At 37.0% G+C, this 14,386-nt stretch overlaps 1 protein-coding gene across 2 annotated transcripts in view; it reads left to right on the top strand.

Moving 5' to 3' along the window:
• jam3a (junctional adhesion molecule 3a) overlaps positions 1-13,849 on the top strand; it is a 14,966-nt gene extending 1,117 nt beyond the window's left edge. Inside the window, exons 2-9 of one of the 2 annotated variants that reach the window (XM_017490144.1) lie at positions 7,000-7,065; positions 7,164-7,277; positions 7,425-7,577; positions 7,685-7,887; positions 10,909-11,008; positions 11,168-11,297; positions 11,445-11,496; positions 11,700-13,849. In XM_017490144.1, the coding sequence (XP_017345633.1) occupies positions 7,000-7,065; positions 7,164-7,277; positions 7,425-7,577; positions 7,685-7,887; positions 10,909-11,008; positions 11,168-11,297; positions 11,445-11,496; positions 11,700-11,735 (854 nt within the window). In that variant the 3' untranslated portion in view covers positions 11,736-13,849. Of the gene's footprint in view, positions 1-6,999; positions 7,066-7,163; positions 7,278-7,424; positions 7,578-7,684; positions 7,888-9,749; positions 10,194-10,908; positions 11,009-11,167; positions 11,298-11,444; positions 11,497-11,699 lie in introns of those variants that run through there. The other variant, XR_008398202.1, reaches the window with a different exon arrangement.
• Positions 13,850-14,386: the final 537 nt, after the last annotated feature.

Genomic DNA, 14,386 nt, shown 5'->3' with positions numbered 1-14,386 from the left:
AGTTCTTTTAATGCTGATGAGACAGCTTGGCATGGCATGTGTGTGTGTGTGTGTGTGTGTGTGTGTGTGTGTGTGTGTTTTGAATATCAAACTGTTCTACTAGTGTTTGTGAAGTGACACAAATCCTGTTAGGTGTTTATACCCAGTTGTGTAAGGGAAACAGAAACATTTTAGATACGCCTTTGTCTGTCCGTTCTGTCTTTCACATTTCAGTACTTCAGTTGTCTGAGTAGCACTGGAAATGTTTCCCAACTAGACACTAGAGCAGCTGCTGGAGTTATGAAAACATTTGACATCAGATGTTTATAATGTTTCTCAGCTAATGAAAATCAGAGAGCGAATTCGGTTTACATCCCAGTTTGACACATGGTAGGTTAAAAGACTGAGCTGAATCGTTGGAAAATCAGCATAAAAATGTTCAAACATTAACTCTGACCCTGTTCAAGTTAGTCTCTGACCTTTCATTTTCCTTTTGTGGAAGTTTTTTTTACCCCCACCTCCGTAAAGAAAATTCCTAAAAAGTAAGCGTTCTTTAATGTGACTGTGCGCAACTATCCCAGACACGGAGGACAGGCACGAGAAAGTCAGTACAGCTTATGGACTTTTTGAAAGGACATAATGTGGTGTATCGTGTGGCCTTTCTAACGGTTCGGTGTCAGCAGCCCATGTAAAAATAGCCCAGGATGCATGGCTGATGGGAAAGTAAAGCAAACGTCAGCTGAGACCTTCGAGTTCCATCAGTTACAGCTGGGACAACATGACTGTTTGTCTTGGCTTGCCGTGGACTTAACCCTTAAAGGAATGTTTGTTTTTTAAAAAGCAACAGGGCGTCTTTTTATTAAGAGGAGCAAGAGGGTTAGACACAAAGCTGTTACACTATTGCTTTGCTGAATCTCATGATTTTGTCCTATACAGTTGAGGTCATAATTTTACCTACGCCTTGCAGAATCTGCAAAATGTTAAAAAAAAATTTTTTAAATAAGAGGGATCATAAAAATTGCTATTTGCTATTTTGTTATTTTTCATTTAGTCCTGACTTGAATAAGCTATTTCACATAACAGATGTTTACATATAGTCCACAAGACACAGTAATAACTGAATTTACACACATGAACCAATTCAAAAGTTTGCACACCCTTGATTCTTAATACTGTGTGTTGTTACCTGGATGATCAGCGACTGTTTTTTGTTTTGTGATAATTGTTCATGAGTCCCTTGTTTGTTCTGAGCAGTTAAACTGCCCACTGTTCAGAAAAATCCTCCAGGTCCTGCACATTATTAGCTTCTCCTGCATATTTGACCCCTTTCCAATAGCCCCTATATGATGTTGAGATCCATCTTTTCACACAGGACAACTGAGGGACTGGTACACAACTATTACAAAAGGTGCAAACAATCACTGATGGTCAAGAAGGCAACATGATACATTAAGAGCCAGGGGTTATAAACCTTTGAACAGGAAGATCGGTGTAAATTGTTATTATATTGTTTAACCTTATTTGTTTTCATTTTACTGTAGTACCACCCTTCAGAAGCTACGTAAGATATTTACGTGCTTCCCAGAAGACAAAATTATATGCTTTTATAGGAAAATAATCAACAACAGGGTGGTGTGATGTCACCCGATGCAGACCGGAGTAATTGATACCAACCCAAAGTTGATTATTTCCCAATAACAGTAATGCCAATTTTGTATTTCTTAAAGAACAATACATTGCACTTTTATCCATTTATATATGTTTAATGTTGAGAAACGTCAGATTAAAAACCTGCTTCCTGTTATCATGTATAACAGCTATAATCGAGTTGTTCCCTCACCAGCCGCTTTTTTTTTCTGTCTTTTGAAGTTAATAAAATGAAAAACGTTGTCATATTTGCGAGACATAGGATAGCTGTCTGGAAAATGTCACCATGGCAATCATTACACAAAAAAATCAGGTCATGTTGAGCGTCCGCCATCCAAGTCCCTGTGTCAGTTGTTACCATAGAAACAAAAACGTATTAGGATGAGTGCATTAATACAAACCTGTAATTTGTCCCGTAGCTCTAAATACTCTCAGTGCTACTGTTAGAAAATGAATCAATACTTTCTGGCCAATTTAGTAGACTGTCCAGTTTATTAGAAACAATTTTAATGATCAGTAATCCAGTAGAATAACTAATTATGTTAATCTTATTTATCAAAGAAAATGGCTCAAGGTTGTAACAACAACAACAACAAAAATCTCCAGATGAACAGCAGTAAAACATTGATACAAAAATTTGATATTAATAAGCAAAGCAAAGCAAAGCACCAATACACCAAAAACCGCGAATAGTATCTTACATTACTCACAGTGAGAGGCCAGACAACATGATGTCTGTAAAAATAGGATTTTAAAATGTTTCATTGTTTAGTTTGGAAAATGATTTTGCTTTCAGTAAAAGGTTAAAACAGGTTTGAGGCAAACAACAAAATTATTATGATAAAACATTGAGGCAGTTTCAGGTTATCATATCATATAAATATATGATAAACTGGAACCTAGTATTAAAATATTCTTTGTTTTTTCATTACTGTTTCTCATTTTCAATTATTATAAGAGACATTTTACATTTAGACATTTAGACATACAAATGTCAAACATCAAAAAGGTCAAGAGCTTCAGTTAATGTTCACATCAAACATCAGAATGGGGAAAAAATGTGATCTCAGTGACTTCAGCCCTAGTACGGATGTTGGTACCAGATGGGCTGGTTTGAGTATTTCAGAAACTGCTGATCTCCTGGGATTTTCACACACATATAGAGTTTACACAGAATGGTACGAAAAAACCATTGAGTGAGTGACCGTTCTGTGGGGGGAAACACCTTGTTTAGGTCAGAGGAAAATGGCCAGATTGGTTCGAGCTGCCAGAAAGGATATAGTAACTCATATAATCACTCTTTACAACCATGGTGAGCAGAAAAGTATCTCGGCATGAGCAAAACATCAAATCCTGTGGCAGATGGGCTTCAGCAGGAGAAGACCAAATCAGGTTCCACTCCTGTCAGAGAGCCAAGAGCAAGAATATGAGGCTATCATGGAGACATACTCAGCCAACCTGAACAGTTGAAGATTAGGAAAATAAATCACCTGGTCTTTTTCCAGTCTTCAGCTGTCCAGTTTGGGTGAGTCTGTGCCCACAATAGCCTCAGATTCTTTTGAACTTTGAACCTTAACTGATTTTCCTGATCTGTATCTGCATGATTTTATGCATTTAAAATAAAATATTACTCATTACTAATTTTGGTAGGTTAAAAATCATTTCTAGTAAATGCATACAGTATGAACATATATGCAACATGAATAATATGTGTAACTTTTCACTATATTTTAATGTGAATGTATTTAATTTTATAAAAAAGGGAAAAAAAAGAATAAGGATACTACATTAAGGAACTAATTTGTGTATTAATTGTCAAGCCATGTGAGTTTTTGTGTATTTAAAGCGGATTATTTCTTTACAAAGTGTTAATTAATGAGGAACTGATTTATTAATGTCATTAAAATGTACGTTGTATAGGGTACAGAACTGATGAATCTCACTAGGACGCCACCTGGGTAGGCTGTATTTTTAGAAAACATTCGTACTGCTTAAGAATTTGTCCAAATTGGAAGGGAACATAAGGACAGCTGTCTTTCAAGGTCCTTTATTTGGAAAATTTTATAGACAGCATTGTTTGTACCTGTTTTGGATAAGAAGGAAAATCCATAATTCCAGGAGAAAAAAGAAAAAAAAACAATATTAAATTTTTTAAGCCATGATAAAAGATTACAGCTTTTATGACAAGACACGTAGTATTCCGGACAACTTTTGTCCTGATAATTTGATAATGTAGAATTCATAAAATAAAAAATCTATTTTATGAATTCTACATTATCAAATCAGTTTGACTCACACTTCTGGGGTTGGGGGTTCGAATCCCACCTCTGCCCTGTGTGCACACATGTTAGTTGGCATGTTCTCCTTGCAGGTTTCCTCTGGGTACTTCAGTTTCCTCTCCCAGTCCACAGACATGCATTGTAGGCTGATCGGCATGTTACAAATTGTCCATAGTGTGTGAATGTGTGTGTGATGGGTTGGCACCCCATCCAGGGAGTCCCCTGCCATGTGCTCCGTGTTCCCTGGGATAGGCTCCAGACTCCATCAAGACCCTGTGTATGATAAGCGGTATGGAAACTGGCTGGATGGTTGTATGTGAGATACATCTGCTGGTTGCCGGTTGTGGTGGAGCTCCACAGCTAAGCTTGAGCATCAGATTTCCTTGGACCTTGATCCCCTATGTGTGATACGTGTCTGTGTCGCAGCTGTAACATCTGTTTGTGTTCCTGGTGCTTTTGATAGTTTTGGACCATCACTCAGCAGTTTCAGGTCGACTCAGTCCTCTGTTCAGTGATTTGTCTGTGTTTGATGTGTGGTGCAATGCTTGGATCTATGGCGCAGCGTTCAGACTCAGATCAGTGTTCGTGCCCAGTGGCGCTGTGTGTGCCCGGTCAGTGTAGACCTTCATTGAGACTGTAATTCAGCTATGCCACTGAAATGACTTCATGGCAGGTTTTGAAGGGCTCCGCCTGTCTGATCATTTTTTAATCATTATTTTGTATTTCTGTCTGAAGTGCCTCTGGGTCTGAGATACTCATGTACCAAATCATCAGTATCAAAGTCCCGCTCTTTAACAAGCTCAGACTCGCACGGCCCGTTCTAGTTTGGAGTTTGTCTTTATTTCGACCCTTAAAGAAAATGAACCCCCTTTGGCTTCTCTTTTCTTTTTAAGTACTTTATTTTAATCATCAGTCATGTAGGTTTACTGTTATCCATGTTACTTTTATCCACTTATCTAGCTCCAGTTCGGCCCGAACTGATCGCTTACTGGTTAAAAATTCAGAGCCGCACACCACTAACATTTCCAAATTTTCTTCTGTGACTTTACATTCATTGGCTTCTGTTCTGTCGATTCTATTGATGGCATTTGACAGCATAATGGTGTAATCATTCACTAAAATCTACTTAAATCTGTCTGTCAAAAATTTAACTGAGAATTGAATATTTTCAGATCATTTATAAAATCCAAACAACGTGTAGAAAATGTATTATTACCTGCCGTACCGTAAAAGTGTTCATGAGGGGAAAGTATTTTAATCACTGTAAAAACAGTAACAATAAAATCATGATCTCTTCAACTGAAATGCTGTATGTTCACTGTAAGCTTTGTGAGAATGACCCTGTAGACATCGCGACCACTAAGAGAATGAATTATCACTGTTTTGAAACCGTTTTTTTTTCCTGGTGTTTATTTTATGTCTGACAGACTTGCTTCTCCATGATTGATGTATGAGTGGTGTATACACTGTATACTGTAACAGCACACTTATAACATAAGCTGCCCTAAATCTGTCGTATGTTTATCATGGTTTACAGTGAACAAAACAAACCACAAGAGAAGCACAGACATGTCCACTAACCTCCATGAGAGCAGAGGTAAAGCTCAAGGGGCTTGTTCAGTCACAGTATAGAAGAAATAAATATTTAATTACCATCTCCATTGTATTGAAATGTTACATTGGAACATTCATCCACATATTTAATTTGTAAAATGACTATATGAATTAAAGTTGGGCTCTGAACCCATTGAGTCACGAGTGGCCTTATTTCCATCGCCCAGAGGCTCATGTAAATTGGCTAGTAGAGGCTACCAGCTGGTAGTCTATTAGGGGATTTGGTTTATTATGTTGTGTCTGACCTTGTCCTAGAATTGTTGGTTGTGCACTTTGTTGTATTAGAGCGAGTTTTGTTTTCACCTGGTCGAGTTCTGTTTCTCTGTCCTGTTTGTCCATTTTACAGTGTTAGAAGTCGGCTAGAATTATTAAACCTACTACCTACTACCTGTCCTGAAATGTATTTATTCTACAACAGACACTGAGCAGACTGGTTGGATTAACTGCAACCTTGTTTAAGCCTGTGTGTCATGGACAGTCTTTTTTCTGCCACTGGTGCCATCAGTACTCCATCAGCACCCCACTTATAACAGAAATTATTACCTCCCTTTTCTCATACCAGACAGTGGTCCAGGAATTGATCATTTTATGCCATCCATGCTAATGCTGGTGCAGCAACTCGGAGCATACACACGCTTCTATGGTTGTTGTATATGTTCCGAACAAACTGTTGACACATCTTAAAGATATCTCATGATGTGCTAGGAACAGTTGCGAGACACCAGATCCTATAATGATGCACCCAACCAAACTTTAATGGTTGCACCAACAGCATGGTGTACACCCATGTGATGGCTCAATGGTTGACGCTTTGGCCTACTGGAGTGTAGTAGAGTTCAAATTCCAGCACTTCCAACCTGCCACAGTTGGGTCCATGTGCAAGACCCTTAACCCTCAGCTGCTAAGTTGTATCCTATCTCAGTTGTAAGTCAACTGGGATAAAAGTGTCAACCGAATGAGGAAATGTAAATGTACACACTGCAGGGAAAGTTATTTCAGACTCCTGTGAATTCCCAGGTCTTCATTTTTTCAGCTAGACCCATGTCAGACTCATGTCAGACCCATGTCAGACCCATGTCAGTCCGTGGACTGCAGTGCATCTTTCCAACCAGAATGATGAGCTGGTCCAGCCGCTACAAGATAACGGCATGGTCATCACTCTGCACTCTGAAGTATGGTAGCAGCTGACCCTCACCTCTTCATAGCACCAGGCTGTCACTTCCATCCCAGCCAGCAGCTGCCAACTCAGACAGCCTTCCACCTACTTCAGAGGATTTTATTTTGAGGGTTGTAGGTGGGAATGCTGCTCTTTGGATATGGTGAGTCTGGGGGTACAATGGAACGTTGGTATGCTGGCCATGTCAATGTTACCCAGCATGTTTTATATGTTTGTAGGGAATTTAGGTGCTTTCTTCACTGATCAAGCTTGATAAATATGTGAATTGAAATGTTTGGCTGATTTGTCTGTTGTATTTTCCAGGTTGTGTGACATTTTCTGTAATTCTCAGAACTACAGACAAAGATGTGTGGGCCAATGAATTTGACTGTAAGTTAAAGCTCTGAATTTTTTAAGACTACACTAATCCTTCCAGTAATTTGTCCAATGACAACTGTTTTGTTTTTGTTTTTTTTATTACTTTAAAGCAATTGAATTGACCTGCTTGATAGAGTCCATATCTACAAACAACCCTAGGATTGAATGGAAGAAGATCAAAAATGGGGTTCCCAGTTATGTATATTTCCAAAATAAAATTACAGGTAATATCAGTATGTATCCACATACAAACTTTAACCCATGATATTTAAAAATACTGGATATTATTTTTATTTCAAGTTAAGCTAACTATCACATATAGGTGAATGCACCAGACCAGAGAAGAACATGCAGTGTGCTTCTTATGGCAGGTGATTTGGTGAACAGGGCGCTGTTGAGAGAACCTGCAAACCTTCTGATTCTAAACGCCAGCAGATCAGACAGCGCGAAATATCGCTGCGAGGTAGTTGCTATTGATGACCACAAACCCTTCGATGAAATACTTATAAGTCTGGCTGTGAGAGGTACTTTAATTTATCTAATAAATTCTGCATCTATTAACTGTCCATAATGTTATATGCTGCTCGTATCATAGAAAAAGTTTTGCTCTGCTTTTGATTTTGGCTTTCAGTGAAGCCGGTGGTGCCAAGGTGCAGTGTTCCAAATTCAGTCACTGCAGGCTCTTCTACAGAGCTACGGTGCTTGGAGAGCGAGGGATACCCTCTGTCTCGGTATCAGTGGTTTCGCAACAATGAGGAGCTGCCTGAGGACCCCAAAACCAGCATCCGCTTCTACAACTCCTCATATGTCATGAACATTGAGACTGGGTCACTGGTAAGCAGAGACAGGTGGACATGTTGTAACTGCTTTTTTTTGTTCATTTTGTTGCACTTGTATTCATTTGAAGAGAATCAATTATTTCGTTATGTCTTTTCCTTGCATAATTGCAGGGGCACCTCTAGACTTTAATGACATTAATGAGAATCAGGTGCCCAGTACATGCCAGGAATACTATTTAATTTAATTTGATTTGTATAGCGCTTTTTACAAATGACATTGTCTCAAAGCAGCTTTACAGAAACATATAAACACAGGATACAGATTTTACATGTGTGAATTTATCCCTATTGAGTGAGCCGGTGGTGACCGTGGCAAGGGAAAAACTCTCTAAGATGATATGAGGAAGAAATCTTGAGAGGAACCAGACTCGGAAGGGAACCCGTCCTCATCTGGGTAACAACGGACAGTGTGAAAGTTAAAGAAAGTTCATTATGGTTTTTTAGTCTTTGTTGAACTAGTCCACTGTTCACCACTGAATACTACCACTGCCAGCTTTTTGTGTGAACACAGAACATAGTGACCGTTTTGTATTATCATGCAACAGATGATCATTAAAAGCCCATGACAACAACTATTTTGGAGTTTATAAAACTGGCACACTTTGCACCAACTGCCATGCCACATTCAAAGGCACAGGGAGTGTCTGAAACAGAAGGCAGCTGCAATGATGCCTGTGCGGTCTCATAATTCAGTGATTTAGTAGACAACACTTTGATAGCTATGAAGATACCAGTTATTAAAAAAAGTTTAATACTAGCCTCAAGGGCGGCATACAACAGTGTTGCCAAATTAAGTAATGTTGGGAAAACAGCGCAAATATTTACTGACTACACCAGCTATTTCTCATTAGAAAGACAAAACGATTACAGACGATTGCTGGGCTTTATACTGGTTGCTGCATCTGGTTGTTTTTCAATTTGTCTTTTTTATAACATCATACCTAATTGGATTGACATAGAATTGACAAAATCTACAAATGTTCTTTGTCGCTTTGATGCTCGCGCCTGTCACGAAAATTGCAGCTCAGTGTCACATATGTACAGTGCCCTATGAAACAGGAACTCATGGTTTAACAATTTCCTGTTCCTTGTCACCCAGGTGTACAATTTAAAAAAAAAAAATCAATAGGAAGATAATTCCTAATTCAAATATATTTTTCTCATATGAATTCATAGGGGTGCCAATAATTGTTGCACAACTATATTTAACAAATATATATATATATATATATATATGTATGTATGTGTGTGTGTGTGTGTGTGTGTGTGTGTATATATATATATATATATATATATATATATATATATATATATATATATATATATATATATATATATATATATATATATATATATATATATATAAACCGGTGTTTTGTTTGCAATTGTTTGGTATCCATGAGAGAAGAGTATTTTTTGTGAATTTCTTTAACAAAAGATCAAAAGGTTAAACAATAAAGACAATTTTTCACAGCCTTCTTTACTCATATTTACCAAGGGTGCCAATATTAATGGAGGGCACTGTATATAGAAAATGAAGGGGTGTCTGTCGCTTGCTAGTGTGAACATTAGAGTTAACAAGCATTTTGTTTACAATTCAGGCAACATGAATAAGGTATATTCTACCATGCTAGAAATTAGGCTCTAACAAGTTTAAAACATTCACACGCCCCTACACGTTATTAGACTGTAACAGCATCCAGTGATGTTTAGTCCGATTATATTGGATTATCAGAGCTGCCACGCTTTACACATTTTTTCTTGTAAGCATTCTGCAATTTAACATCAGAGTAAAGTAGTCTTATACAGTAGTAGACTTCCATACATCCATCTTCTATCCATCTTACTCCTTTTCAGGGTCACAGGGAGCATCCCAGGGAGCATGGGGCACAAGGCAGGGTACACCCATCATGGACAGGGTGCCAATCCATCGCAGGGCACAATCACATACACACTCACACACCCATTCATACACTACAGACACTTTGCCTCACCATGCCTCACTCAGCCTACCATGCACGTCTTTGGACTGGGGGAGGAAACCGGAGTACTCAGAGGAAACCCACTGCACAGGGAGAACATGCAAACTCCACACATACAGGGCCACGGTGGGAATCGAACCCAGAACCCTGGAGGTGTGAGGCGAACGTGCTAACCACCGTGCACCCCTAGCAGTAGAGTTATCACTTTTTATTCCCAATAAAATGGGAATTGAGACAATATGAATCTGAATTATATGAATCTGGAGTGATTTGTGCAGGTGTTTTGAACTCTTCCCTGCCTCACATGCTGTGAACTCGTGTAAGCACTCTCTCTTTGTGTCAAGGTGACTGGAGAATGTTTAGAGTTGATTAACATAAAAATGTATTCTACCTCTTAATTCTGTCTTCGACTTAAGTAACATTAGACAAGTGTGTGTGTGTGTGTGTGTGTGTGTGTATATATATATATATATATATATATATATACACACACACACACATATCACACACACACACACACACACACACACACACACACATATATATATATATATATATATATATATATATATATATATATATATATATATATATATGTGTGTGTGTGTGTGTATATATATATATATATATACACACACACACATATACATATATATATATATATATATATACATATACACACATATATACACACACACACACACACATATATATATATATATATATATATATATATATATATATATATATATATATATATATATATAAAATCATCAGTTTGCTATATTTATTAGGAATGCCACAGAAAACTTTTAGACAAAAACAATCAAAAATGGCACTGTTTTTGGTCTGAAAGAGAAAAAAGGGAAAATTTTGAATTAAAAATATTAAATCGGCCTACAACGAGCTGTCAATGAAGTGATGAGATTTAGAAAGTGATTAAATACGCTTGTTTTGGGTTTTTTTTTTTTTTTTTTGACCAGCAGTGACCTCTCCTGGTGTACATATTAAACTCGGCATATTATTCTTTTCAGAAATTCAGAATAGTGAAGAAAGAAGATGCAGGGGAGTACCACTGCCAGGCCAGAAATGACGCTGGTCACACAAAATGCACACCACAGCTTATGGAAGTCTGTAAGTAGCTTCATGTAACAAGAAGCCACACACAAAACATCATGAGCATTGTCAGGATAAACTAGCTGCCGGAATTCCTCAAAGCTAAACAAATTCACTTCAATTAAATACAAATCTCAGTACGATTCCCCCCTAACCCCCCACACCCCTCATCTCCAGATGATTTTGACATCGGGATGATGCTCCTCAAGATTTTAGCAGGAGTGATCGCATTCATCCTTTTAACAGTGGGGCTCTGTCTGGTTCAAAAACACGGCTACTGTTCCTGCAGAGAGGATAAAGAAAACGAGTGAGTACACACGTAAATCTGTGAGATGTGTTCAAAAGGACAGCACAGTGTAACGCTGGTTTGTTCCCAATACCTGCTAAATACAAATGACACAGTGTTCCTTCCATGGAATAAAGAGTGTCTGTAATAATACACTGTTTCTTTCAGTTATAAAGTCCCTCAATATGACACTGGAAAGGATTGTGTCAGTGCAGATGAGGTGAGTGTGTGTGTGTATATATATATATATATATATATATATATATATATATATATATATATATATATATATATATATATATATATATATATATATATATATATATATATATATATATATATTGTACTTCAGACAGTTTGTTTGCATTTGAGATATATATGGTATTAATAATTTACATTTTTTTACGCTTTTTTTTTTAATAGGGGCATTTCCGGCACAAATCCTCTTTCATCATATGACCAAGAAACGATGAAGGACACGCAGGAGAGACAACAGCTGAACTGTGTGCCACAAATACAAACTATCACAATGTGAATTTTCTTCTAAGGTGCATAAACATGATCTTCTTTGCCAAAGCTGTTAATAAACATCACAGTATTTTACAGACGATACAGTATTTACAATTCTCTGGGAAAGTTTTATTCTTCATATGTTACAGGAAATATAAGGACGATTTTTTTTTAAATGTAATTCACCAAGATGTTTTTGTTTGTTTGTTTGTTTTTTTTACAAAGTTGGAATTTTGAATTTTCAAATCCAAAATCTGTCCAGAACACTACATTTAGTGATGAGCTGTGTACATGGTTCAAGAATGTGCAAAGAAGCAAATTTTTATTGTTGTGGAACTGAAAGTGCATCTACATTCTGCGATGTATAATCAGGCAGCGCAGCACAAGGCAAGGGTCAATCAGTCAGTGAGCTGAATACAGTATTCTGTATTTTAGACACACTAAATCATCAAAGCTGGCGTGAGTGTGTGTGTGTGTGTGTGTGTGTTTTTTGATGTCGGATCATGGGATGTTGTGTTGGTGTTTCAGTGGAAGTTACATAGGTTGTAAAGTTTTAACAGCTCAGTTTCAGCGTTCACAAGTCTGTTAAATCCATAGATTTAGGTCGTGCTAAATGACTAACTTCTGGTTTTTCTACGCTTTATTTTATTTTTAAATATTAGATACACATTATGTGTTTACAGTTCTGTCAGTGGTCTCCCTTTTTCTCTCTAAGTGACCTTCAGTAATTTTTTAAAAAAATAATAATTTTCTATTATTATTCTTTTGGACAAATTGTCCAGGTTTGTGGTGGCGTTCATGTTTTAATCTGTTTGTGGTATTTGGTTGTAGCAAAGTCAAATGGAATTGCTGCGAAGATTGTGGGCCATGACCAATAAATAATGATAGTAATTATAACTTAAATTACACTATTTGGAAATTTCCAGATTTCTTCTTCTTCTTCATTCTTCTTCTTTTTTCAGATCTAATAGTTGGTTCATTCACACTACCATCAAAAAAAAAAGAAAAAGATTTTCTGACAGGTGTCTGGTTATTAAAATGGTTTTCTATTCCAAAGAAGCTATTCTTGACTGTTAAATATTCAAAATGTCTTACAATTTTGTGAGTTTGGACAAATTGTCTTCCATGATGGCATGTCCCACTGTCTTACAGGCAGCATGGATGACTGTTATTATGAATGCTGTAAAAATGCACCATGGAAAAGAAAAGAAGGGATTGGATGTTCAGATAGTGCAGTGAGGTAAACTCTTATATTAGAAATGAAATATTACTCGACAGTACTGGAATGTGAACTTTGCTAGGTCTGATGTGAATAATATTTGGGCTTTATGTTGGAGATGTTTGATTATGCATGCCTAAGCAAGAACTGTGCAAGATGAACATGCTTACAATGATTTGATGAAAATATTCAAATGTATATACAGTATTTAGCCTCACCACAACTGCCTGTTTGATACCAAAATATTTTAGTGTATCATATAAAAGTAACAAGTTCATGAGTCTATTCGGATATTTGTTACCCTTTATTACTGTGTGTGCCAGTTCATTGTCAGTGTTGGTGTAGTTATGTTTGCTGCTTAACTCACATGTATGGTCTAAGAAGGTGCATTCTGTCCAAAATGATTCCATAATTATTCCATAAATATATATAATCATTAGATATTCTTTGGATTCAGATTGCAATTTCAGATATATATTCTTTATCTGAAATAAATGTTTTATATCTATATATCTCTATATATAAAATATGTGACATTCCAGGTATAAATATTTTATGTGTGCCATTTACATGACAGCTCACCTGTCGTCCTGTTTATTGTTTTTGTATTGTCAGGGTGTTATGTGGTGTTGGTATGGTTAAAGAAAAAGAAAAAAGTTGTAATGTACTTCTAATGTAAGATTTGAACAGCATTAAACCAGTGTAAAGTTATGATGTACTTATTTTCTGTAAAGTAGATGATAACATTACTCAGGAGTTTGAAAGAAGTGACAATTTCTGTACACTGTTAGAGTTTTAGTGATTCTATTCGTTTTATTTAATAAAGATGTTGTTTTAGAACATATTGCAGCCTCCTATTAACATGCAGGAAACCTAGCTTTCAATTCAAAGCTCAAGTTACTGTCTGGTGTGTGTGTGTGTGTGTGTGTGCGTGTGTGCGTGTGTGCGTGTGTGTGTGTGTGTGTGTGTGTGGGGTGCCCTGTGATGGTACAGTGTCCCATCTAAGGTGCTTTCCCACCTCACATCAAGGTATGTTCGCACATATAGTGATTTTATCACTGCAAGTTGCCAGTCGCTGTGCTATGAAGTTGCCAGTAGGTGTTCCTACTACTTGTTGCCATAGTAACATTTACCAGTGGGTGGCACAACTAGCATTCCACTATTGACAACGAATCAAGTTTTCTTGCCGCTACAATTAAACATTCTGGAGGCTGAGCATTTATATATAAAATTCACCAGTGCATATGTGCATCAATTCATAAAAGATGTAGTTAGTTACAGTTACATTTATATAACACTTTTCTAGACACTCAAAGCGCTTTACATAGATTGGCGGGGATTTCCTCAACCACCAGTGTGTAGCATCTACCTGGATGATGCA

The sequence above is a fragment of the Ictalurus punctatus genome, chromosome 17, assembly GCF_001660625.3.
Source record: "Ictalurus punctatus breed USDA103 chromosome 17, Coco_2.0, whole genome shotgun sequence".
NCBI lineage: Eukaryota > Metazoa > Chordata > Actinopteri > Siluriformes > Ictaluridae > Ictalurus > Ictalurus punctatus.
The sequence above is the reverse complement of the archived record's forward strand: the minus strand, read 5'-3'. Positions and strand labels throughout refer to the sequence as shown.